We start from the raw sequence: 24,134 nt of genomic DNA on the forward strand, positions 1-24,134 counted from the left end.
ATGACTAGCTTCAATTCATAAACAAAGACAAAGACTATTTTCCTTGTTAGAGCGCGGTAATCTGTATCGCAGCAATAGATTCGATCAAAGGAGAGGTCGATGAGTATGAGCGGCCGGCGGTGCCCCTTCTTCGACGGCACGAGCCACGCCCAAAGTTACCGCTACCCAGTAATTAGATTCTGTGCAAGCAGAAGTGCAGAACATATGCCAAAACATTGGCTCGTAGTAGCGAGCTTTCAACTACCAACAGCAAATCCTAAGCATCTCTAGAACACAACGAACGACAATGTACAACCCCCCCCCCCCCCCCCCCCGCCCAAAAAAAAAAAACTCGGTACATTGGAATGCGCAGTGAAGATAAGCAAATGGCGTTTATGTAATCAGTGATATTCTATTAGGTAATCGTTCTGTCAAATGTTGGTTTGACGACAGATTTCAGCAAAGCCAAGTGCTTGGACTTGACACGGCATATATAATGGAAACAAAAGGCACTGCTGCTAGTCTCAACATGAACACAAGGTAATATTCCTTTGTCATGATTTCAGTTCGTGCATGTTAACATATGTCGTGCTACAGTACTCTCGAGCTGCTGAGTAAATCATGAAGCATCTGCAATCTTGTTACTTCCTCAGTCCTTCGATGATGTACGAGCCATACAGGTCCCTGCATTATAACATTTGAAATAGTTTTGTGAAATAGCTCCTTGACAACATGCCAAATTTTGTCTTATAAAATTGAATCAAATAAAATTAGTATAGAATAGTATCATATCATGCTTGAGTACGAAAAAGAAAACTTGCATAGAGTATCTGATTGCATCGATGGCATTTTTTGCTGGGAGGAACTCATTCACCGCGACCTCTTTGTTTTCATTCTTCTTGTCTGTTAGCCACAACAGAAATATAACAATTACACTCTAGTTAGTAGTAACTGCAGTTGATGAGCTGTAATGTAACAGTTGGGATGAGCTATGGATATAATCTAAGAACATACAATCTTCAAAGAAGCGGCGAATCTCTTGAAGGCGATGTGGAGGAAGGTCCTTGATGTCCGTGTAGTGACGGTATTCAGGGTCATCAGCGCAGACCGCTATGATCTTATCATATTTCTCTCCCTAGCGATAATGATCAATGATTAAATAAGATGTAAAGATGTAAGAACTCAGCCTCGAGGTAAAATTAATTTACAATGAGAAATGTTATTCCATAGAAAAGCCCCCTTATGCTGGCTTGGTCAAAGCTCATTCATCAAGTGATCCCAAATTACATGCAAGAATATGAGGCACAACGGTGAAACAGAGTATGCAATCAGGTGATGGAAAAACTAGACCTGATCAATCATAGGCATGAGCCCAATAGCACGAGCTCGCAGGTAACACCCAGGGACAACTTGTTCCTATCAGAACAAGAGAAGTAGAGAACACAATGTTAGAGTAAAAGCTGACAATGGAAGTTCTTTAAACGTTACATACATTAGTACCTGCATCAGGATGAGGACGTCCATGGGGTCGCTATCCTCACAGAGTGTGCGTGGAATGAAACCGTAGTTGTGTGGGTAAACAACAGAGGAGTAAAGGACACGATCAACCTGTAACAAATAATCTCCGATTATCTATTCTGGATGTGAAAAACAAATGTTGTAGGAAGCAAGCTCACCATAATCCTAAATGTTCCTAATCGACATACTGTTATTGGCACATTATTAAGACCTGTCCTTCTCTTTATTCCTTTGGAATAAAGACTACATTTGTCTGAAGCAATGCTAACTGATATAGCTCTTAAACTCTTGGCATGGCAACTGTGTTTCCTTGTCTAATAGGGAGCGGAGATATGGCGCACAGACACCAAGTGTTTTCAAATTAACAAACATGTTTAAATAACATTAACAGACTGAACATGACATAGGACCTCACCTTGATCAGACCAGATGCCTTGTCCAACTCATACTTCACCTTGCTGCCTCTAGGAATCTCAACCACCTGAAATTGAAAAAGAAAAACATGTACATAAACTTAATAGAAATAGGACAAGTACAGGCAAAAACAGGTTTGAGACATGCCGAATTTCAGCATGCCAGCTGAATGCATGTAAATAAAGGAGCCCAGGCTGGAACAAATGCTATCTACTAGTATGTAGGTGTAGCTGGTTTATACAAAACCGTTAATTGGTGAGTACAAGTCCACCACAGTAACACAACGTGAGACATGGTTGAATTGGTTCATCATATATTCATACTGCATGACAGTTCGACAAATGTTTGAATCACTAGGTCATATATTCATATGACAGCCAAAATGATGTACATATTTAAATATCATGAAAATGATTTGGTACAATGTAATTTAAGCTCTGTTGTCCCAGTAAGTATCAGCAGACCTAATATATGTAGGGAGGTTACAAATTGTGGAGTCCAAGACTGCTAACCAAAGAGGCCACGAATATAAGTCCCTATGCTGTCATATGGGGCTTAATGCAAGTATGAAGATAAAGCTTCAAATTCTTGCGCATCAGTACGATCAGAGTCCAGAACACCAACCATATTTGTAAATTTAGTAATAGAACGTAAACTTACACAGTTGAAAACTTCAGGAGCCCCTGGTCCTGCATTTGAAGGTGCATTCAATTAGGCAAAGACAAAACAAGAAATCACTTGATTAGATATATTTTCCATTATTATATAACAATAGTGCATTCAGTAATTTAAAAAGCATGACGGAATGAAAAGGTGACAATATCATAGTCTTAAGAAAACATAGCAAAATTATGTGTCCTTGATTAGAGAATTAAGAATATTTAGTACCTATCTCCAAATCATGCCATGGATGAGCAGCAACATGTTTCTGGGACATGGAAGAAAGGATGCGCTCATTGAGAACAGCAGTTCCAGCCATGGCTACATGATTTAAAACAATTTCATTAATTCAACATTTTTTCTGAATCAAGGGCAATAGGAATTGGAAGCAAATTAAATAGCACAACAAAGTAAGGTTAAGCATGAGGTCCATGAATAGGTAAGTAAATCAGATTATGCACAATAACAAAGTAAGGTTAAGCATGAGCTCCATGAATAGGTAAGTAAATGGCAAAATAGTTAAAATCATCCCTGAACTATGGTGCTTGGCTCAATTTGGTCCCTGAACTATGAAAACATCCAATTTAGTTCCTGCCACGTCGGATTCAAGGGTGAATGTGGACCGGTTATGATAGTAAAAGGACTAAATTGGACGTTTCCATAGTTCAAGGACCAAAATGAGCCAAGCCCCATAGTTCAGGGATGATTTTGGCTATTTTACCTAAGTAAATCAGATTATGTGCATCATTACTACAAAAGTCAACGTTGTTATCCTGCGTATATAGAACTTTGCCATCTCAATGATCCTGCTTAAGTGTTTAGCTCCACTGTCTCTCATCTCAGTGGACTTGTATCCAAGAGTACACAATTATCAAGTTTCCAGAACAAGCAGCGCTCCTATCTCTATTGCCTGAAGATCAACACACGATGCTAAGCAGACTCTAGCAAACAACGGATGCAATTTTACGCTAAAAATTACTACCACCACATACAAGACCCCAATGACCAAGTAACTAACTGAAGATTGACGTTCTTGGTTTCTTGCTCTGTTGTCAGCAGACATGACACAATTTACAAACACGTTGAAAATAGTCCAGAAAAATGCAGAGAGAAAAACTAGAGGTCTAAAACAGAAACTGAGTGCTTAGTAACTTCAAAGAACGGACAGTCAACAAATTGGGAATCGAGAAAAAGCTCTTTATCCTGAGTAACTTCAAAGCCAAACAGATGCAGAAAAAGGCAAATGGAAAGTGGCCTTCTAAGTAACTTCAAACAGCACAAAGAAAGAGGCCAATAAACAATGCCAAGTGAAACAATTTTATGCGATTGCCAAAGGATGCGGTCAGATTAGTACATCTATTCTATGCAAGCTCGCATGCAGCAGTCAGAAGGACCGCAATAAATTAATCGAAACTAGCATGATGTTAGTCAAGGGTTAAAGACCAATACGAGGAGATGACATCAGTATCCTAAACACTTGCCCTGAACAACCGCAGCACCACATTTTCGGAAATATAATCGGTACAAAGAGATACATTCTCACAACTAGAACTAAGCACTCAGTATAATTGGTACAAAGAAATACATGCTCACAACTAACTATATCCCAGATGGGAAACAAATAGCAGATGGGGGGAAAGCCCACGAGGTTGCAGCGCTTCTACCTGTTTGTAGCGAACTCCACAAAACAAGAAAAGGGACGCTCGAAAAGGCGAGCGAAGGAACACCACACAGTACAAAGAGGAAATGACCCAATCCAAAACAAATCGAAGCAGATCCAAACCAAGATAACTCGATCGCAAAACGTTTTCGCGTAATACGGTAACATGGTGTTGGCCTTGTTAACACCAAAGCGTACGCAAAACAATGAAAAAAAAATACAGGAAAAAAGCGAGGAAAGAACACGCACGAATCCTTCCAAACTTCATGAAAACGGAGAAAAAGGAGAGAGGAAAATGGCCGCAGCAAAACCGCCAGCACGCATCTGATCACTAACCACAGCGCCATCAGATCAATCACGGGAAAGAACACCAAAGAAGCGCAAACCGCGTAGCAAACGGCTCCGACGGGCGCATCGGATGGCACGGCAAGCCAAGCATCAGGCAAGAGCAGCACTGCAGCACCCGAGCACGCACAGGGCGGGCGAGAAACCAAGAAACGCTGTCGTACAGCACGGCGCCCCCAAGAAACCAGCGCCACCAGAGCCACGAGCGCGCGTCCAGCGATCTACCACCGGGCCGGATCGAGGGAAAGAGGAGGGGGAGGGGCCCTCGCCACTCACCGGAGCCGATCGGAGGGTCGCCCTCCCTCCCCGGTGGCGAAAGCGAGGAGAGGCGTCAGGCAGGCGAGCGCGAGGTGGCGGAGGGAGGGAGTGGCCTCGAGTTCGCTGCGGCTGCTGCTGCTGCTGCTGCTGCTGTCCAGCGCCACGGGCTCGAGCCGATGTGATATTTCGGCCAGCCAGCCAGCCAGCCGGGCCCAGCCTTCTGCTTTTCGGTGACGCGAGGGGAGACGGGTGGGCCCGGGGCGTCCCCACGGCTGGCCGGCTCAGTGTTCGGGGCCGTCCGATGGACGCGCGACGGGGACGTGGACGGCGCGGATCGCGCCCACGCGGGGGATAACGCTCTAGTGGAGGCAGCTGGGAGTGGGAAGCTGGGGTGGGGGGAGGCGAGGCGCGCACGGGTCACGGTCAACAGATTTTTCGATAGGTTTTTTTTTCTGTTTTTAGAAATTTTTTTATCGTTTTTTTGAGAAAAATAAATTCAGACATTTTTTTATGAGTTAAAAAAAAATTCGAGTGAAATTTTGGTGGGTAGAAAAAAAATTTAAGAAACAAATTGGTGAGATAAAAAAAATTTTACGAGAAAAATTTTGACAAGAGAGAAAATTATCAAATGGAAGAAAAAAAAAAGTACATCCAAAAAAAATTTGTATGCAAAGAAAAAAAAAGGCAGGGGGCGGCACTGGTGTCGAGTGGAGGCCGACGGCACGGAGAGCGGCGACCCTGGTGCGGAGCAGCGGCGCGGGACAGGGCAGCAGCCGCGCGGGGAGGTGCCGGGGGCGGGGGCGGAGAGGTGGCCCGGCGGCGCGAGTCGGAGGAGCAGGGGCCCGTCGGCGAGCTCCGAGGAGCTAGGGCCCGGCAGCCCATCGGCGTGGGGCGGAGGAGCAGAGGTCCTATCGGCGAGCTCTGAGGAGCAGGGGCCCGGCGGCGTGGGGCGGAGGAGTAGGGGTCCCGTCGGTGAGCTCCGAGGAGCAGGGGCCCGGCGGGGCGGGCGCGGAGAAGCTGCTAGATCCAGACAAGGAAAAAGGAAGAGAGAGGAAGTGAAAAGGGAATGGGAGAGATGCTGCCGCGGTAGAAAATAAACTTGTGAGCGTTAGGCCCACCACGTGGATGGATCAGTCGACCATAAGATGCCCCACTTTCGGTCGACCGTAGATCCAGTATCGCGGGCGCGCACCCGCATCCGGTTCCCGGGAATATACGGGGAATCGGGCGCCTGGCCCGGGAATATACTAGGGCGTGGACCGGGAGACGCCGACGCCCGCCCGACCGTACAGTCGCGGGTTCCCTTCCGGGGCTGCGGCTTCGGAGGTGGGACCACCGCCACCGGCACAGGGAGAGAACCCACCCGGACGGGCGCGTCGCGACACGACAATACCTACACAGGCCGTCAGCGGGCCCCTCACGGACTGGGCCGCCGATGCTCCGCGCAGGGCCGCAATTTTGGTTGTCACCTGCTCGTGGCCGCCGCCGCTGCCGGCCTACCGAAGCGCCTGGGCCTGGGACGGGTAAGCGAAAGCGACCCACGTAGGCTTTCTCGCCACTGTTTGTTCCGTAGCCAGATATTCAGTCTTCGCCCACTTGTACACGTATATTACCAGTTGGTCTTCACATATACTCCCTCCGTCCCAAAATAAATGTAAGCCGTGTTTGGTTACCTGTCAAATCAGAATTACACAAAAAAACGAATATCTGCATGGAGTACTTAATGAAGTCTATTTGCAAAACTTTTTCAGGGATGGATGTAACTTTTCGAGATGAATCTAATGACAGTAATTAATTGATGATTTGCTAAAGTAATCATTCTCTAATCACACGATCAAAAATCTCATTAGATTCGTCTCGCGATTTACACAGAGGGTTGTGGAGGTGATTTTGTAATTACACTTTATTTAATACTCTAAATTAGTGGTCAAAGGTGCAAAAAGTTTTTGCGAAATTTTTTACACCCTAAACCAAACACTGCGGTAATTCTAGAACCAAACACGGAAACCAATGCTAAGTGAAAATTACCAAATTGCTCCTTGTCCTTTGTGAGAAAAATCTAGACATTGGCTTGTCTTTTCTAGGAGAAATCTCCGGAGACTCTTGTCTTTTGTGGTTGTTGGGTCAAAATTGCATTTTTTGTGGGACAAATTTTGAACCATAGAATTGTATTTATTTTGGGACCGAGGGAGTAACAAATTAATACTGTATATGTCTGCTTCCATATGTTTGCAGCAAGCATTGCCCATACAGAAGGTACAGGCACTTATTCACTGTACATATTTATAGTCTAAAACAGGAATGTAACTATACCAACTGCACGATGCAAACAGGGAGTACTACCATGGAACGAGAAAAGGATCTACCACGAGTCGATGACCATTAACTTTCAAAAAAAAAAAGTTCATGACCAGTAATAAGCGATAGCACACATGATTATCAACATGAACGGCATGCAGTCACGGCCGCGTTGATTGTTCTGCCGATTCCACCCCGCCATCTCAGGAATCTTGGGCTCATTGTGAGCCGACTGACAAGCTCTTGCGGTGGATGCTCATGAACTTGGCAACAAACTCTGCCGAAGCAAAGATAAAAGGGATTAGATACCCGTTAACTTTACAGGGACAGAAGCAACAATCTACAGAACCCATGGAACATACAGAAAATACACTGACAAGTGGTTATATGCCTTTTCCCATGTCAATTCAAATGCAGCGTTGATCCAGAACCAAGTCTAATCATTTCTCACCAACTAGATCCATAATCCCGTAGCACTTCGGGGTATGGATTGATTGTGTATTGGAATATGGTAATCATTTGGATACAAAGAAAATGGTAGCTTACCTTCCAGTTTCAGCAGAGCACTTGCACCGACTGGCAACCGCTTATCCTGAAATTCATTATTCTCATATATCATTAACATAGCTCGCCAGGTAAAGTGCATGCAAATTGGAAGTGAGAGCAAACTCACATAGTAGGCATGCCAATAGTAGACCTCCCTCTTCACACTAGTCTGAATCCCCTTCAGGAAGAGTTCTACAAGCTTCTGCAAGAGATTCAGGAATGATGTTCATATGCATGTCTATTTTTCTGTTGAGATAATAACATCCCTGAAGCACAGAGAAACTTTTCAGCTCTGGTTCGCATAGTTTACCTGGAGTATTAGTTTAGGAGGTACAAATTCCACCAGGAGCTTTTGGAGCTTGCCTCGTGCCAAGAATAACCTACATAATATTTTTATTATCTGTTATGCAGATGGAACTGTAAGATGCAATCACGCAGTTCAATGTCGTTACTCTGTTCCATGTAGACACAAACTCCGATCAAAGTTACCATAAAGATATAATGTGACGGTGGTGGGAGCAACTATGTTCCAACACAAGAAAGTTTCTTCTAATTCTAGTGTCACACCTTTTGGGATCAGGATCATCCAAAATTTCTGTCGAAAGTTCCTCCAGGACCTCCTCCCATCCTAGTGGTATAGCTTGTCCATCAATGAATGGGTAACTGGTAGGTTGAAAGGGAAACGTTTAAAAAATCAGAGAATTGTGCAATATGATATAGAATGAGATGAATCAAGAACTTTCACATTACAGAAAGAGAAGAGAGAAATACTATGATCGTACTTGTTGGTTTTACATGCCTCCAAAGCTAATATAGCCTCCCTCAAGTTCTGCCTGGATTGACTTGCAATAGTAGTAGCAAAAGTTGCAGGAAGATCAAAACTCTCTCTTTTTGATATATAAGTGAGGATATCCACAATCTGAAAGAAAAATGTCAGTAAGTGGTTCTAAACAATTAACAAAATACTGATGTCCATGTGCTACTCTCTCCAATCCAAATTATAGTTCAATTAGCTGCCCTAAGTTAAACTTTTTTTTTTACTTTGACCAATTTTAGAGAAAGTTATGTAACATCTATAATAACAAATAAATTTACTATCAAGATATATTCCATGGTGGATTCAATGAACCTAATTTGATGTTGTAGACAATAGTGCTTTTTTGCTATAAACTTGGTCAAAGTTGGACAAGTTTGACATAGGACAAAGCTCAAGTGAACTATAATTTTGAATTGAAGATTTGAAGGAGTACTTATAAAGAGTGGAAGTTTCCCACGCCTCATAATCATGTCAAGCAAAAATAACATGCTAGAGTTGAATACTTATCTCATGTGTTCTGAATTTGGGACTTAGGTAGTTCATGAAAACTAACATGTAAATGTTGGCTTATAAGTTATAGCTAAAGTGAACTCACCTCACGTGTACTGGGAACACCAATTGTAATAAGCTTGCAACGACTCTTTATAGAATCTACGAGATTTGATTCATCCTGGCAAGTCATTATTATCTTGCATGCATCAGAGGAGGAATCAAGTATCCATTTTATCAAACGCTGATTATTCTCGCTGACTTTATCAACATCATAGAGAACAATTACTGGAAAGAACAATTAATCATGTTATGAATATTTCAAATAGAATGGCATTTAAAGGAACAATGTTAAAGAATTGCAGAGCATGAATTATACCTTTAAAGTTTTTTCTCACAACTGGTTCAGTGATTTTACGCTTATCTGACATTTCATTCGCAAGAGTCATCAAAGCATATCTAGCATTCTTTGATTGAGACCTCATGTTGAGTTCCACATGGTGATTGCTTGATGACACTGGCACAAGAATGGGCACAGATGCAGATCCCTGCAAAATTACGGAAGCCTTAGCTCTCTCAATCTCATAAAACACAACTACTTTATGCAATGCTCTTTTTTTAAAAAAAAAACTAAAGATGCAATTGCAAGTAGTTGGAGTTCTATGGAACTGGCTTCAGAAGATGTATTTCCTGGTTAGTTTGGTGCAAACAGTTGTATTCTTGTGAAATTAACTCAAAATTAAAAGGTAATGGCATCACATGGTATACTGTGTGGACAAGTTCAAATGTTGACTGATAAGCATTTATGACAGAACAAACCTGCCCATTGCAACTCTTCAAATAGTGAGAAACCTGGAAAACCCGCAAAAAGTACTCGATGAAATCTTTACAGGGTATATATATTAACAGAATTTTTCATATTCAGTATTTAAGGTTGTACATTCAGAGAGGAATCACCAAATATCTCAGTGAGGACAGCTCGGCACAAAGACCTCTTTCCTGATCCTGGAGGTCCTTTGAAAATTATATGTGGGTAAATCTCCGCGGAGATCTGTCACAACAGGATACTGACATTTATAAGACAATAGCACCAGCTTTGACAGGATACTGACATTTATAAGACAATAGCGCCAGCTTTAAATTACTAGAACCACAACTTGCACAACAGTATGGACATGCAAATGCCAATTAGGCAGACTCATCAATAGATTCTAAGTCAATCTAATAAAAATAGCAGGCAAAACGAGCTAAAACTGTAGAAAAGTAGGATGCGTATAATGCGGTCGATGTATTGCATTGAGCTCCTTGGGCGGTATATATAGGAGTACATGGCTTGGAGGGCAAGTAGCCTCTCCTAAACTAACCATATCCGGAGTTGCCTAATATACTCTAACAAAAACAACTGAACTCTTTTGGCAATGAAAATTCAGAAGCAGACCACAAATACTTTGTTAAAGAAAAAAATATAAATTTATAATAGATAAAACATACTCCCTCCTTCCCCATTTATAAGGCATGGTGGAACATGACACGGTCTTCTAAACAACACTTTGACTATTTATTTATCATATATTATATCACTTTTGATTATAAACTTATAATCATTGTAAACTATATTTGATTATGAATCCAATCATATGAAATTTGCATTATAAAAACAAAAATTTAATAGTCAAATTATTGGTCAAAGATGAGAATGTTTGAATCTTGATATACGTGTATGCCTTATAAACGGGGAAGGAGGGAGTATTTAGCTAGGAAAGAACTCAAAAGCAGTTACCAATTGTTTAAGCTGATGAACTTGCTCTTTGTGGCAAGTAAATCCATTTAAATTTCGTGGACGATATTTATCAGCCCACAAAAGTCTAATCTTCTCAACAACGAGTGCCTTCTGAATGAAACTTGATTCAGATTCCTCATTCATTTTATTACTTGGTTTTCTTGATTTCCGGCATGCCTTGCCAGTCACACATGGAAGCCAAGCATCATTTTGCACTTTGCTGGATGTGAATTTCATGACACCTCCGACCAGTTTCCCGGTAAAATCACTAAACTTTCCACTCTCTCCACTTAATCTACCACCATTATACGGGCTCCTCAAAGTGGTGGTGCTGCTTATTTGGGAATAGCGGCCTGTAGCATAACTGGATTTTGTAGTTGTACGTGATAGACCTGTCCGGGCTGAAACAAACTGTGACAACTGGCCTAAATTACTATTGTTATCTTGAGTAGCGCCTCCATCGTTATCAGCATGGGCATTTGAAGGCATGGTAAGTGATTCGTCGATATTATTGTGCTTTGTTGAAGTTTTCTCTAGTGGCGCCCTGCAATCACGGGAGAAGAAGATGTCACCTGTAGGTATTGATTCTGTGCTTGTAAATGCATACTCATTATATCTGGAATTAGACACCTTGCCATTTCCAATCAACTCACTGATCTCCTGGGAACAATTTTCTGCATGCGAATCTTCTTCTATATTATCAGCAGCTTCTCTTTCTGGACGTGCTGAGACAGGATTAGTGCCAGGAAATGCAGGAGCTCTAGAAAGATGTTCCTTCTCTTGTGGCCGTAGTTTCGGTGCAGAAATTGATCGGTTGCGTGAAAACCTCGCCTTGATTGATGATTTACTAAAGCTTTCCATAGAAGAACGAAATCTGGGAGGCATCCGGCTGTTCTTCTTACGTGATTCATTCTTTCCAACCATGTATGGAGACGGTTGGCGCTTTTGTTCTGTTACTCTGGGAGGTGTACGACTGTACCTCAAGTTTGAAGTTTTCTCAACATGGTAACCTCTTGTGCGGTTAGGAGATATGTTTGGCCTCCTAATACCAACTTGGCCATTCCTACCAGGATCTTTAGGAGGATGAGTCCTCTCAGATGTCAATACTCCATCGTTCCAAGGGCTTTCATGCCATTCGGTCTCTGTGTCTGAAGGTTCATAGCCACTTTTTTGCTTTATGGAAGAATCATTGCGAGAATGCCTATTATACCCTGAGTTGCTCTCTGCAGCTAACATGATTGAATTTGAAATTCCTGTGGTCCACAAGATTTACAATCTTGTAGTATCAGCAAAATAAAATAGAGTATGAGCATAATTCAAAATAAAAAATGTCGGCACATTTAAATCACTAAAGCAAGCAAGATCCATCATGGGCTACACTGCTAGGAGTTCATAATAAATCTAACAAATTCACCTTTTAGTTCATCTTCAGTTGGATGATAATATTTTTGAATAATTCTTTTTTATATCACTGAAAATGTCACTAATCCAGGATCTGCCATTCAAAGGATTAATCCGAAATATGACATCCGTGTTGTAAACCTTATACGTATGCTTCATGGTATTCGTGAATGATACATAAATTGCAATATGTGACTTCTTTATGTGATCAATCAAACAAATTAGAAGTTCCAGAGAAAATCTGTATGGAAATAAAGAAAGAATGAAACCGACAAATCATCATGAACTTTATGTGAACTAGCTGAAAATTCTGAAGCTTTGTGTTTGCAACAAAAACCAGGCTCACATATAGGGGAAACTACTCCAGATCCAAATGAAACATGCCCAAACAAATTGACTCGCAAAAACACAGATTGTGGGATCTGAATTCTGAACCATGCTATTGACCACGAGGGTGTCTTACTAACGGAGCACAGATGATGGCAGAAAGCTAAAAGCTAGAACATGCTTATACTTCCTGTCTGGATTTGGAGTAACCAACCTGCTAATTTCTAGGTTTGGATGCATATTATGTATAAACACATGTAGGATTATTGATGGATAATGGATTAGCAGTTTAGCACATATGTAGTTACTGAGACTATACTGTACGGAAAATAACTTATAAAGAATCGAATCATCATTCATTTTTATTCTTAAGATGTTGAAGTGCGCAGAGTAAGGAAACATGTGCTGCAAATCTTTGTCAAATAAATGAAACAAAGATGAATCAGGAAAGTAGTTACCTCAAGGATCAAGAACAGAATCACGTTGTTCAACAATCCCACAGTTGGAGGTCCAAACGAAGAACAAAAGGAAGAGTTATAAGGAGACAACTACGAGGGAAAGACAAGAAAAACAAATCCTTGTTTTTTGCTGTGTTGGCATTCTTGTCCTGTACTTCTACTCCAGCAAGGATAGAACAAACCAAAGAAGAGGAAGCAGCCAATCTTCCACATTACCTAGGCTGCTTATTCCAAAATATATCATCTATTCCTAGGAACACAAAATATATCTTTAAAAGGAGCCAGCTTATGTAGGACCCAGAAACTGTACAATATTGCATTCTGACTTCCTAGCACCGATCTCTATCCTTTCTCACTATTTTTTTCATTCTGTGAAACTTACAGATTTCAGTAAGCAAAGTTCGAGATGTCTGCTAAATCATCAGAGTTTTTGTCTGTTCGTGATTTGTCTGTTGCTTGGATATGGCCCCGTTACTGATTCAACATGCCCAAGGACCATGTCATGTATGCAGGATAAAACTTTGTCCGATCATCACCACATTCGCTTTCAGAGCAAACAAAGATGGAGAGATATTCGACACTCCACTTATTTCAATATTCCATTTGAAACAAAAGGGGATTGCTTATGAATTACAAGAAAGATATATAAATATAGATCAATGTTCTAAACCAGTGTATCTAAGTACTCGCCCACTGTTGTATATTTTACATGGGGATACAGTTGAGTTCCTTCACTCAACAAGTCAATTTCAAAATATGTGTGGTCACCCTTAACAAATGCTGAATAGATAAAAATTAAATCCATCTTCAAGGGAAATGGTGCATCTGCAATGAGAAGGAAAAAAAGGAATGAGAATACACGACGATGATTTGCAAATTGCAATCAGAAAAGGAGAGGCTTCATAGTTTCTTCATATTTTCATCAACTTTATTCTTCTCTGTAGACATAGCTGCAAACTTCTACTCCATTATCACATATACAAGTCGATATTTGCAACTATTCAAGTGAAGGTATAAAAAACTTCAATGTGTTGATCAGATTATAAAACATCACATATCAGTAACTTGGATTAAATTAATTTTTATGTCAGTAACTACAAATATTAATTATATTTGAAGAAAATATATGAATAAACAGGGGTTTTAACGCTACCACTTAACCTTGAGCAGTTTTAACTTACCAACTATTTCTTTTAGGAGTTGCTCTTCTGTTATATATATCTTTTTCAGGGATTTATTAATTTTCATCTCCCAGAGGTCAGCCAGCTCATTCATTGAGCAGATATTTCCTGGAGGTCTCAGATACAGCGTCTGGTTTAATGTCCTGGTATCCTCTATGGTACATATTGTAAATTGAGCAACATCACCCTCCTTAACAAACACGCCTGCAGAGAATGTTCTTCCTTGAGGTAACAAAATATACATGTAGAATGACCTTTTTACTTTTCTCAAATTCAGACAGCAGACCAAAAAGAAGAAAAGTGCAGTAATATTATCAGACCTTTAGTGTTTCCTTCACCAAATATCTTCATTTCGTCTCTAGGAGGAGCATTTAGGCCTGGCTGCACCAGTGAAGGAAGCAAATAGCGCATAAAGAAGTTGCAGCATATGTAGGTATGAGGAATGCCTTCGGTCTCTATCAAATGGCGGATTTCAATTTTCTTCTCATAGAAGCCATAAGCCATGTCACCAATTTGAACCTTTGTAGGATCAAGTCCAAATTCAGACGGAATAAATCTCTACAACAAATCACTGCAAAGTCAGAAGCAACACCTCATGTTTCCTAATGCAACAATGGTTACCATAATTTTTCTGGTGTAAACAGTCACAAAAAAAGGTTCCAAAAATCCAGAATGACCCCCCTACAACATGTCGTGAGAAACTAACATGTGAATAGAGATATCACCACAGAGACCTCCTATCTAGTTACACCACTTAAGCAGTGTAAGCTTTGCAGGTAACATGCCTGGAGCAGTGGAGCTAGGCACAGATAAGGTTGGAACTGATAAAGCAAACAGATGAGGTGGAAGTTTTTTTCGAAATACATTTTTAAAACTTGTCTCATTTCCAGGCTCCATTTCCCTGTAGAACACATGCTCTGGGTTATTTTCATTTCCAGTTTCGAGCAATGATTAATCAGACCACCATAGTGCCGAAATCAATTTCTTCCCTTCATTAACAATAGTCCAACTATTTCTCCGCACGTTCCCATTTCGATTTTTTTTTCTTTTAGTGCTAAAACATTTCGATATGGCATGACACTATGACAGCAGCCAGCAGGTTCACAAAATCTAGCAGAGTGATCGAGTTAAATGCAAATGCATTATGGCTTGCAAGCTCACCTTCACGCAACCAGCTTCCTTTATCGCCCGGATCAGGGGCTTCTGCTCGAGCGCCTGCTTCGTGGGCTCCGCGCAGATGACAACGTCCACCTGCCGTACTGCCTTGAGCAGGCTCTGGTAATCCTCCAGCGACCCCTGAACCACATCGAACCGAATCCTTATAGCGGATTCAACCGCGCTCCGGTGGAGCGGTAGCCTACCTCGGGGTGCCGCGCATTTACCTCGACCAGCGTGGCGCCGGCGGCTACGAGCGCCCGCAGCGAGGGGGAGTCCGGGCGGGCGAGGCGGTGGGGCCGGACGAGCGCGAAGGTGGGGTGGCCAGCGGCGAGGCTGGCCCGCGCGAGGCTGCCGCCGAGGCGGCCAGTGGCGCCCACCACCAGGACCCGGCCCCTCGCCCCCGCCGCCTCCTCCGACATCGCCGCCCCGTTCGGTTCGATGGAGAACTGGAGATCCCCGGCGCTGGCGTATGATCAAGCGATTACCTCACGATTAAATCCAATCACGAACCGTTGGTTCAACACCTCTCGCTGATCGGACGGCTTGGAGCGAAGTTTAGGACCAAGGGGCTAACGTTGGGAGCGTTGGTGACCGTCTGACCGAAATGATTAGCCAGGGTGTCGACACAACTTGGCCGGCCGTTTAACCAAGGATTTTCGTTATCAATCTCGAAGTAAATCGTTTTTTTGTGTGCGAAATTCAATTTTCGCAACGAATTTTGATCGAGCACTTGTCATTCATTCAAGAACCCAGCTCTCCAATTGGTCACCATAAGAATTACTACTACTGGAATACTGTTACTACAAGACATGCTAGTATGCTACACTGGCACACGGGCCACCAAATTGTCTTCCGATCAGACGGTCTGGAGGCTGGGCTCGGCCGGCGTGGCGCGGGTGTCGAGGGCGGCGAGCCACTCGAGCAGCGCCCGGTTGGCCTGCTCCGGCGCCTCGTCATGCGGGCAGTGGCCGGCCTGCAGGTGCACGACGGCGGTGTCGGCTAGAACTCCTGGATCCGCGCCGCCTTGGCCGGGCCGACCCACGGGTCCAGGTCCCCCCACAGCAGCAGCAGCGGGCACGCCAGCTTCCCCAGCAGCCGGTCCAGCGTGTACCGGCTCTGGTTCGACATGAACCGCGACATCAGCCGGTAGTACACCTCGCCGGCGTTCGGGTCCGCCGTCGGCGCCGTGATCGACCCCACCAGGTACTCGTCGACGTTGCTCGGGTCGATGTACACCTGCGGCGAAAAAGCTCTGTCAGAGAGCCTCTACTGACGTGGCAACTGATGGACTGAACAGAAGAGCTAGCTCGTGTTCTGGCTACTGACGCTTCTCAAGACTTTCTCCACCCGGGCCGGCTGCTTGGACTGCCAGAAGAGGAACCCCAGCACCACCCGCTGGAAGGCCTCCTTGAGCGGCTTCACGACGAACCTGGACAGCGGGCTGCCCTCCTCCCCCTCCTCCGCGGCCGGCGCGGCGGCCGGCTTGTCGGGGTCGGCGAACTGGCCGGCGGAGTTGAGCAGCACGACGCCCCGGACCAGCTCCGGCACCTCCGTCGCCGTGAACAGCGTCGTGAACCCTCCTAGACTGATGATCGCGCGCGCGTCGATCGGATGTTTTTTTTTTTTTGCCAGTCAGGTCTGTCTGAACTCTGAAACTGAATTGCGTTCAGTTAACCGTGTACGAACCTGTTGCCTACGAGGACGGCTGGCTCCTTGACGATCTCCCTGAGGAAGTCGGAGACCTGGTCCATCCAGATGGTGGCCTCGTAGTCCACCAGCGCCTTCTCGCTCCAGCCGAACCCCAGCAGGTCGATGGCGTACACCTTGTACTTCTTCGCCAGCTCCGGGATGTTGTACCTGAATTCATTCATTCAGAGCAGCTCAAACTCAAATGCTTCACGCTTTGCCGCTGCAGAACATTCAGGTGACTGAACTCGTTTCATTCAGTGCAAGGAATGAAGGGGCTTCGTTTTCCCCATAAGTTAACCAAACCTCCAGTGGAAGGCGGAGGCGCCGAAGCCGTGGATGAGCACGATGGGTCGCCCGGCGCCTTGCTCGACGTAGTGAATCCGGCGGCCGCGCCACGTCCAGAAGTTGTACCCGTCCGGTTTGAACGGCAGAATCTCCAGCCCTGCACGCACGACAGGAGGAACCGAGTCCCTGAGACGGTGCTGAACTGCCGTTATCTGACAGAACTTGAGAATCGCGTAGCTCAGGCTTCAGACCTTGCGCGGAGCCGTTGGCGGAGGCCGGGGAGGTGGCCATCGAGCAGGAGACGGCGAGGGCGATCCCGGCCTTGGTCACCAGCTCCCTCCTCTGCATCATCAAGAACCTGCCGCCTGCCAATGGCCGGGCCACAACCACAAGGATCGATCAGCCTCGGGATAACCACAACAGAACGGAGTCACGAGTTGCGTGGGCTCGGCGGAGACGAGGGCACACACCGTTGAGGCCGACCTGCGGGGAACCCGCGCCGCGGCGGCGGCCGGAGCCGCCGGCAGTCCGGAGGGCGGCCACGGACGCGACGGGCATCGGCAGAGGAGGAGCTTGGACGGCGGGCAAGGCTTCTGGAGAGGGTCGGAGACACCGGAGCTGAGGAAGGAGGCCGGGGGAAGGCTCGCTGGTTAGTTTTTGTAGGTTTGCACCGGGGATCGTGTGGTGCGCCGTGGCGCTGCGCGCGATCGGGCAGCCGTGGCCGCTCCCGGGCCAAAAGAGTTTGCCAAGGCGGCGGCTCGCCAACGGTGGCGTTTCGGCCAGGTTTTCTTCTTGGCCTGGGCTGTTGTGAATCCGCGAAATATCCTGCGGTCTCCAACTTCGTGGCTGGCTGGGCGGCGGGGGCCGAACGGGACCTGGGCCTAGTTCGCCGGCCGCAGCTGGGCCACGCATGGTCGCCGAGACGCCGACTTGAATCGCGCCACACCAAAAGTTTCATGTTGTTCTCTCGTCACACAAATAACGAGCTACAGCGTACAGAGAATATTGCTGGGAGATCAAATTTAAGGTCCGAGGAAAATGAATGGAAGTCGCTTTAGCAGGTAAAGGTACCATCAAAGATATATGTGTTCGCTCATCACTCCTTGTCGATAGGGGATGTACTGCACTATAGAAACATGGCTACTCGAAGCATCTATGCGATCTGTTGTATGCCTAACTCGTGGAAGCACTTATTAATAGAGTGCGGCATGGCGAAATGTACGTGGGTTTTGGAATATGGGGAAATTACACAGCTGATGAGTGAAATTCAGGAGAATGAGCCTAGGGGTTGGAATGGAGGAGGATGGAATGACTGTTTATGGCCACTAGCCTATCAACTTGTGCTCCTGCACAGGCTAATTATAGTTATTTTAAAAATAAATCATACAACTACTAACTATAATTATTTATCTCATGCACTCTCATCTATTGAATATTCTAACACATACTATGAAATATATATTTATCATAATATAGTTGCAATAGATTTTATTTTGCAGCACATCTCCATGTGTGTTTGATATAGGCTCCTTTGAAGCCTCCACGTGAAGTCACCTAGGATTCTAGGTGGACACTCTAAAAAAATAGAGAAGTTCTAGAAATTCTCACAAAAATCAGAAACATCTGGCCATCCATCTAACTCCTCTAATCATAATAGTCATTGGATCTGTTATTTTTCTAATAAATTACCCACATCTCCCATTATAAAAATAGACTAAAGTAACCCCTAAACATGCATCTAAATTACCCACATCTGCCATTATAAAAAAAACCCAAAGTAACTCCCTAATCTTTGTGTAAATTACCCACCTATGCTATTAAACAATAATATAAAATAGCCCCTACATTTTATATAAATTATCCAATTATGTTATTATTAAAATTTAAAGTAACCCCTAAATTTAAATCAAAATTATATAATTATAATAAAATATTAAAGTGTATCAATATAAAATTCTAAATTGATATTTCTATCATTATTATATTATCATGTATATAAAAATACTACCAACGATAAGTGTCACTGTGTATTCATGTATGACAAAAGAGATAAGAACACTAATTCATAAATAAATAGTTTAATGTAATAAATATATATAGATGATAATAGTAAGATATCATCAGGGAGGGAGATAAAAGGCTAAGAGCAACGCTTTTTGGCAATGCTGATTTTGTTCATGAAAATAGACGCTCCAATACACCATCACAAAGGAGTGCGATTTATGCTAAGCTCTTGTTTAGATGCATAAATTTTTGGATGTAAAACACTGTAGCACTTTTGTTTGTATTTGGTAATTATTGTCCCGATATGGGTTAACTAGTCTCAAAAGATTCGTATCGCAAATTATAGACAAACTGTGTAATTAGCTATATTATTTAGCTATATTTAATACTTCATACATGCGTTTAAAGATTCGATGTGATGGAGAATTTTGTAAAGTTTTGGAATTTTGAAGGTATCCAAACAAAAGCTAAGTTTGGTAGGCTAATTTGGCTGTTAAGTCCGACTCAAGGTGTTTGTAACACTTATAACTCTGTTGATGAATAAAGAGGTATGCTCCTAAAAAAAACCTATCAAAGCAAAACACAGATGGCCGTGTGTGAATAGCCAATCCGTTTCGTTGAACACTGAACATGCGAGACGAGACCACTTTTCAAGGTATGAGTTTTGTTTTCGAATCTTTACAAAATGATCACAACAGAAAAACCGAGGGCAGCATATCAGTTAGGCCAGTCTCAGTGAGAAGTATCATTATACAATTGCCAAGAGTGTCACATCAGTTCGACATTGGAATAACATAGTTACTTTTAGTGCACTGTGTCATGGTACAGTTTCATAAACAACTTACATTAAATAGTGTAGTGGTTGTGTGATCAAATATATCATGTGTGGTCAAATATATTATGTGTGATCAAATATACCACGACTCAACGAAGATTGACCTCATTTGGAACGCCATCCCTGTGTCGTGGTTTGATAACCGCGTCATAAGAGAACCATGATGATGTTTTAGATCAACTCTCTGCTCTTAACTATGTTGCTAAATTAGCAATTTTCTAATATATCATTGTTTTAATACTTATAACATTTTTATAATACTCCCCCGTTCTAAATTATAAGTCATTCCAAGAATCTTGGAGAGTCAAAGTTTTTCAAGTTTGACTAAATATATATAACAAGATAATAATATTTATGATACCAATTAAGTATCATTATACTCTTTGTTAGCTATATTTTCATAGTATATCTATTTGATTTCATAAATTTTTGTATTTTTTTATAATTTTGATCAAACTTTGAGATAGTTTGACTCTCCAAAATTTTTGGAATGATTTATAATTTGGAACAGAGGGAGTACTGGCACTAATGCTGGCATTAGATCTTCATGAGCCAACAATGCTCTGAACATCTCCATGGCAATCCTCGTCGCCACCTTTTTTTTTCAAAAGCTTCCTCGCGACTTTCCAACTGTTCGAGACCTCTAAAACACTTCCCACAATAAAAGGAGCCTTCCTTTTTTTTTAAAAAAAAAAGAAGCCTTCAACCGAAGAAGGATCGTTCGCTGGGGCACATGTGACCTCGCTGCGAGCATGCACGACTCAGCTCTGAAGAAAACAGTAACACTGTAACAGCGCCGCCGCTGCCTGCCGGTACTGCTCCTCCTCGTGCCAGTTTCAGAATCTCTAGGCGGCGAGCTCGTGATGGCAACAGCCGGGGGCCTCGCGCTCGCTTGAAAAAGAGGGGACTCGGCGCGAACCGCGAAGCTCTAGTTTATGCATCGCCACGCCATGGACCACACGGGCCTCTCGAATCTGAGGGCACGTCGATGGATGAGCTCCACTTGGGGCGAAAAAAAGTTATCAGCTCGGCAGCCGGGGGAAGCAGCGCGCAGTGTTCTTGAGTCTTTGACCGGGTAAGGCACTGAGAGGTGGACCCACACCTGCATATGGGACCACACATCAGTGTCAGTGAGGGTGGAAACTTAACATTAGGCTGATGCATTTTCCTTGGATTAAACTAGTGCCGGAGCATAAACTACATGAAAGTCTCTGAGACCCTTTTGCATGGTGCCCATTTGAAACTAGACTAATAAACTAAACAAAGGGAAAAGCGATCGATCAAAGGGTGAGATTAAAGTATGGCCTACTTGCCTATCAGCGTCTGGCAAAAGAGGGACCGCCGGACCGGTGGTCATCCTGGCCGGGGAACTTGAAAAATTTTCTGAAATCAAACGCCAGGGACCAACGGTCCTCACTCGACGAGGTCCACATACCACAGCTCAAATGGATTTGGGTTTGATAACCCCTTTGAATATCATCCCTGAATTAGAGCAGCTCCAGCGTGCGGGGTTAAGAGGGTGCTCCAAAGCATACCCTCAAGATTCCGTGGTGCTCCACACTGCAGAGTGGGTGCTAGTAAGCATCCCCTTAGCTTTGGAAGCCTAATTTTGCATCCAGTGCTCTAGATAGAATATTAATTTTTTAAGACGGTTGTTGCTGCCCAACATTAAATATTGTTTTCCCTTCACCTGGCCGTTACAAGTAGCCGTTGCTGCGCTCCATGAACGTTGAGCACCGGAGCGCCTGGCTACAAATATGCGTACATCCAGTTCAAATTGGACCACTACCTTCTATACGAAAAAAAACAATGGATGATTCAACTCCAAATCCACTACAACGTTCAATCAAGAGCAAGGAGATCCAAGCAATAGACCCACTAGAGGATACCAGCAACCACCGTTTGCAAATTTTCCTCCTCAATTCAATCCACAGCTTCAACCTCAGTTTCCTCAAAACTTTAGTCCATATGGCATGCCTCCAAACTACCACCCATGTGGAGGGTTTCATCCTGGTATTCCATATTGTAACACCCTGCCCGGATACTCCCGCCGTAGGCTCGGATACTCCGGACATGGAGTTCCTAGTTTATATAACTTTTGTCCTCTAGGCCCCACAATCATTTAAATAGAAAATATCACTCTCTCTCCCTCACTCTCACTCTCTCCCGTCACCTCTCTCTCCCCCTCCCTTCCCTCACGAGCTCACCCTCTCCCTCGTGAGCCCTCCCTCTCCATGATGCCCTAGACGTGATTGCAAAGCCAAGGAAGCTTCAAATCAGGTGGGGGAACCTTCCTCCCCACGAGCTCCTCCCAAGGGCGCCTTGGATTTCAAGTTCTTCACGCACGAAAAGCTCATCCTAGGTATTCAAACTTGTGCCGCCCTGATCTATGTTTCTAGGAGGTTCTAAGTGATTTCTTTTGGTCAATCATCTCTATATGCATCCTTGAACTAGGATTCAAGAGGGTTTCAAATTTGGTGTGTTGGTTTTGCCAAAATCAAGATTTCAGTTTTTGGGCCGAAAATGCTGTCGGGTCCGGAGACTCCGGGTATAAGCCTGGATACTCCGTGTTTTTGAACACTCCGGGCGAAACTCCGGGTATAAGCCCAGATATTCCGGGTTTGGGATACTCCGGGTATAGGCCCGGAAACTCCGGACTTCGGAGTCCAGATACTCCGGATATGAATCCGGATATTCCGGGTTTTATTAGAACTGTTGGTTGTAGAATTGGGTAAATTTAGGGTAAATTTGTAGTGTTTCTACTTGGGCATTTCAAAGATTGTTGTTGCATATCGTATTTGCATACATTCTCATGTCATGTGCATACGTGTAGACGCCGCCGCCGAAGGAGTCGTATATGAAGTGATCGCGGAGGCGAAAGAGCACCCGGAGCAAGTCCAACAGGGGGTTCGCAAGGATCCGGCCCAAGGCCCGTCTGCCCCTAGCTCTGAGCAGCAGCCCAAAGGCAAGCCCCGGTGCACATTCTATTAATTTAAATTATGACACCTATATATGTATTTATTACTTATGCATTACGTTTAGGAGTTGTTTGAAACCCTAGTTGCATGAACCCTAGGTGTCCTTGAGTTGTACTAGTATGTATAGGACGTTAGAAAATGCTATGCTAAATAGGATTCGGTAGAAGACGAGTAATTCTTGGTTACTCGCGAGATATATGATAGTTTTATGTTCCAGACATGAGTTACTAATTTATGGATGAAAGTCTTGGAATGAAAGAAAGAATAGAATCTGAGACCGGGCGGGAGAAGTGTAGTTCCACCTGTGTCGGTTAAGGACCGAACTGTTGTTGGCCCTGCTGATCATGTTTGAACTGTACTAACCGCATGCCGGGAGTAGGAGGTAGTCGAAACCGGTAAGCCTAGTATTGCCTCGCTTCGAAAGTATAGAACTGCATCACCACCCCGTAGGGCGAGTCGAGTAGTCGCGGAGAAATGGGATGCATATGTTTACTTTTGGTTGGCTCACGTTGAGCTCGGCTGACTATATGAAGGTGGGGTGGTTCTGTAGTTCGAGGCGGGGAGGGGAATGGTTGGTGCGTGTGGTCCGACGGGGCATACGTGTGCCGTGTTGGTTAGGTCCACCTTGCAAGGTTAAATCGAATCGATTCGCCGTCAGTCGCTCTCGGATATGAGCACCTTGGTCACTGCGTCGCAGCGTAGTGTTGTGAAAGGAAAATGGTTATACCATGTTGATGAACATATAAATTGTTATTTATTGTTCCACTATGTTTGCTCTAGATTTGGTTATGCAAATATTAGAATAGGTTAATTTATATAGAACTTGGGCTAAAAATAAGGAAAGTGAGGAATTACTTAGTCGCTGTTTTCTGCAAGCTAACCACCCGCAAAAAGCCTTGCATGTCTAGATATGTGGGCTAAGTTATACCCACTGGTCGGGTAAGCCTTGCTGAGTATTAGTATACTCAGGGTTTGTTGCCACAATTATTTCAGGACACGCAGACGTAGACTTCTGTCCCTGCTGCGTCAAGTTCATCCGCCGGGATGCAGAGGG

General features: G+C 43.9%; 3 protein-coding genes and 1 pseudogene across 4 annotated transcripts; all 4 read right to left on the reverse strand.

Annotated features, from left to right (window-relative positions):
* Positions 1 to 358: 358 nt before the first annotated feature.
* LOC120656955 (soluble inorganic pyrophosphatase-like) lies at positions 359 to 5,027 on the reverse strand. Its single transcript, XM_039935194.1, has 9 exons — positions 4,853 to 5,027; positions 2,800 to 2,892; positions 2,572 to 2,600; positions 1,913 to 1,978; positions 1,480 to 1,587; positions 1,330 to 1,395; positions 994 to 1,114; positions 801 to 882; positions 359 to 663 (listed from the first exon to the last, which is right to left on the reverse strand). The coding sequence occupies exons 2-9, from the start codon at positions 2,888 to 2,890 to the stop codon at positions 621 to 623; spliced, it is 606 nt and encodes a 201-aa protein (XP_039791128.1). The 5' UTR covers positions 2,891 to 2,892; positions 4,853 to 5,027; the 3' UTR covers positions 359 to 620.
* Positions 5,028 to 6,982: 1,955 nt separating this feature from the next.
* LOC120656950 lies at positions 6,983 to 13,394 on the reverse strand. 2 transcript variants are annotated; one of them, XM_039935192.1, is made up of 12 exons: positions 12,951 to 13,394; positions 10,765 to 12,040; positions 9,925 to 10,035; positions 9,804 to 9,836; positions 9,364 to 9,532; positions 9,091 to 9,272; positions 8,461 to 8,597; positions 8,246 to 8,341; positions 7,989 to 8,058; positions 7,806 to 7,880; positions 7,679 to 7,724; positions 6,983 to 7,409 (listed from the first exon to the last, which is right to left on the reverse strand). In XM_039935192.1, exons 2-12 carry the CDS (start codon positions 11,998 to 12,000, stop codon positions 7,351 to 7,353), a joined length of 2,214 nt encoding a protein of 737 aa, XP_039791126.1. In that variant the 5' UTR covers positions 12,001 to 12,040; positions 12,951 to 13,394; the 3' UTR covers positions 6,983 to 7,350. The 2 variants fall into 2 exon arrangements, with proteins under 2 accessions (XP_039791126.1, XP_039791125.1); XM_039935191.1 differs by having other exon boundaries at positions 10,765 to 13,394.
* Positions 13,395 to 13,511: 117 nt separating this feature from the next.
* LOC120656954 (probable pinoresinol-lariciresinol reductase 3) lies at positions 13,512 to 15,747 on the reverse strand. The gene is made up of 5 exons (XM_039935193.1): positions 15,514 to 15,747; positions 15,293 to 15,427; positions 14,452 to 14,689; positions 14,132 to 14,335; positions 13,512 to 13,775 (listed from the first exon to the last, which is right to left on the reverse strand). The coding sequence occupies exons 1-5, from the start codon at positions 15,706 to 15,708 to the stop codon at positions 13,615 to 13,617; spliced, it is 933 nt and encodes a 310-aa protein (XP_039791127.1). The 5' UTR covers positions 15,709 to 15,747; the 3' UTR covers positions 13,512 to 13,614.
* Positions 15,748 to 15,952: 205 nt separating this feature from the next.
* LOC120656951 lies at positions 15,953 to 17,994 on the reverse strand (annotated as a pseudogene).
* Between the last annotated feature and the right edge of the window lie 6,140 nt (positions 17,995 to 24,134).

Source organism: Panicum virgatum, chromosome 1N (assembly GCF_016808335.1).
Source record: "Panicum virgatum strain AP13 chromosome 1N, P.virgatum_v5, whole genome shotgun sequence".
NCBI lineage: Eukaryota > Viridiplantae > Streptophyta > Magnoliopsida > Poales > Poaceae > Panicum > Panicum virgatum.

What these genes read in the sequence shown, in the direction of transcription:
- LOC120656955 (XM_039935194.1), bottom strand. Translation starts at nt 2,890, where the DNA reads ATGGCTGGAACTGCTGTTCTCAATGAGCGCATCCTTTCTTCCATGTCC. An exon ending in TCATGCCTATGATTGATCAG is followed by an intron (nt 1,115 to 1,329) that starts GTCTAGTTTTTC and finishes CATTATCGCTAG; the next exon opens with GGAGAGAAATATGATAAGAT. An exon ending in TCGCCGCTTCTTTGAAGATT is followed by an intron (nt 883 to 993) that starts GTATGTTCTTAG and finishes TGTGGCTAACAG; the next exon opens with ACAAGAAGAATGAAAACAAA.
- LOC120656950 (XM_039935192.1), bottom strand. Translation starts at nt 12,000, where the DNA reads ATGTTAGCTGCAGAGAGCAACTCAGGGTATAATAGGCATTCTCGCAAT. An exon ending in GAGGCATGTAAAACCAACAA is followed by an intron (nt 8,342 to 8,460) that starts GTACGATCATAG and finishes TCAACCTACCAG; the next exon opens with TTACCCATTCATTGATGGAC. An exon ending in ACTATTGGCATGCCTACTAT is followed by an intron (nt 7,725 to 7,805) that starts GTGAGTTTGCTC and finishes AATGAATTTCAG; the next exon opens with GATAAGCGGTTGCCAGTCGG.
- LOC120656954 (XM_039935193.1), bottom strand. Translation starts at nt 15,708, where the DNA reads ATGTCGGAGGAGGCGGCGGGGGCGAGGGGCCGGGTCCTGGTGGTGGGC. An exon ending in CCGGCGCCACGCTGGTCGAG is followed by an intron (nt 15,428 to 15,513) that starts GTAAATGCGCGG and finishes GATGTGGTTCAG; the next exon opens with GGGTCGCTGGAGGATTACCA. An exon ending in ACTCCTAAAAGAAATAGTTG is followed by an intron (nt 13,776 to 14,131) that starts GTAAGTTAAAAC and finishes TTCTCATTGCAG; the next exon opens with ATGCACCATTTCCCTTGAAG.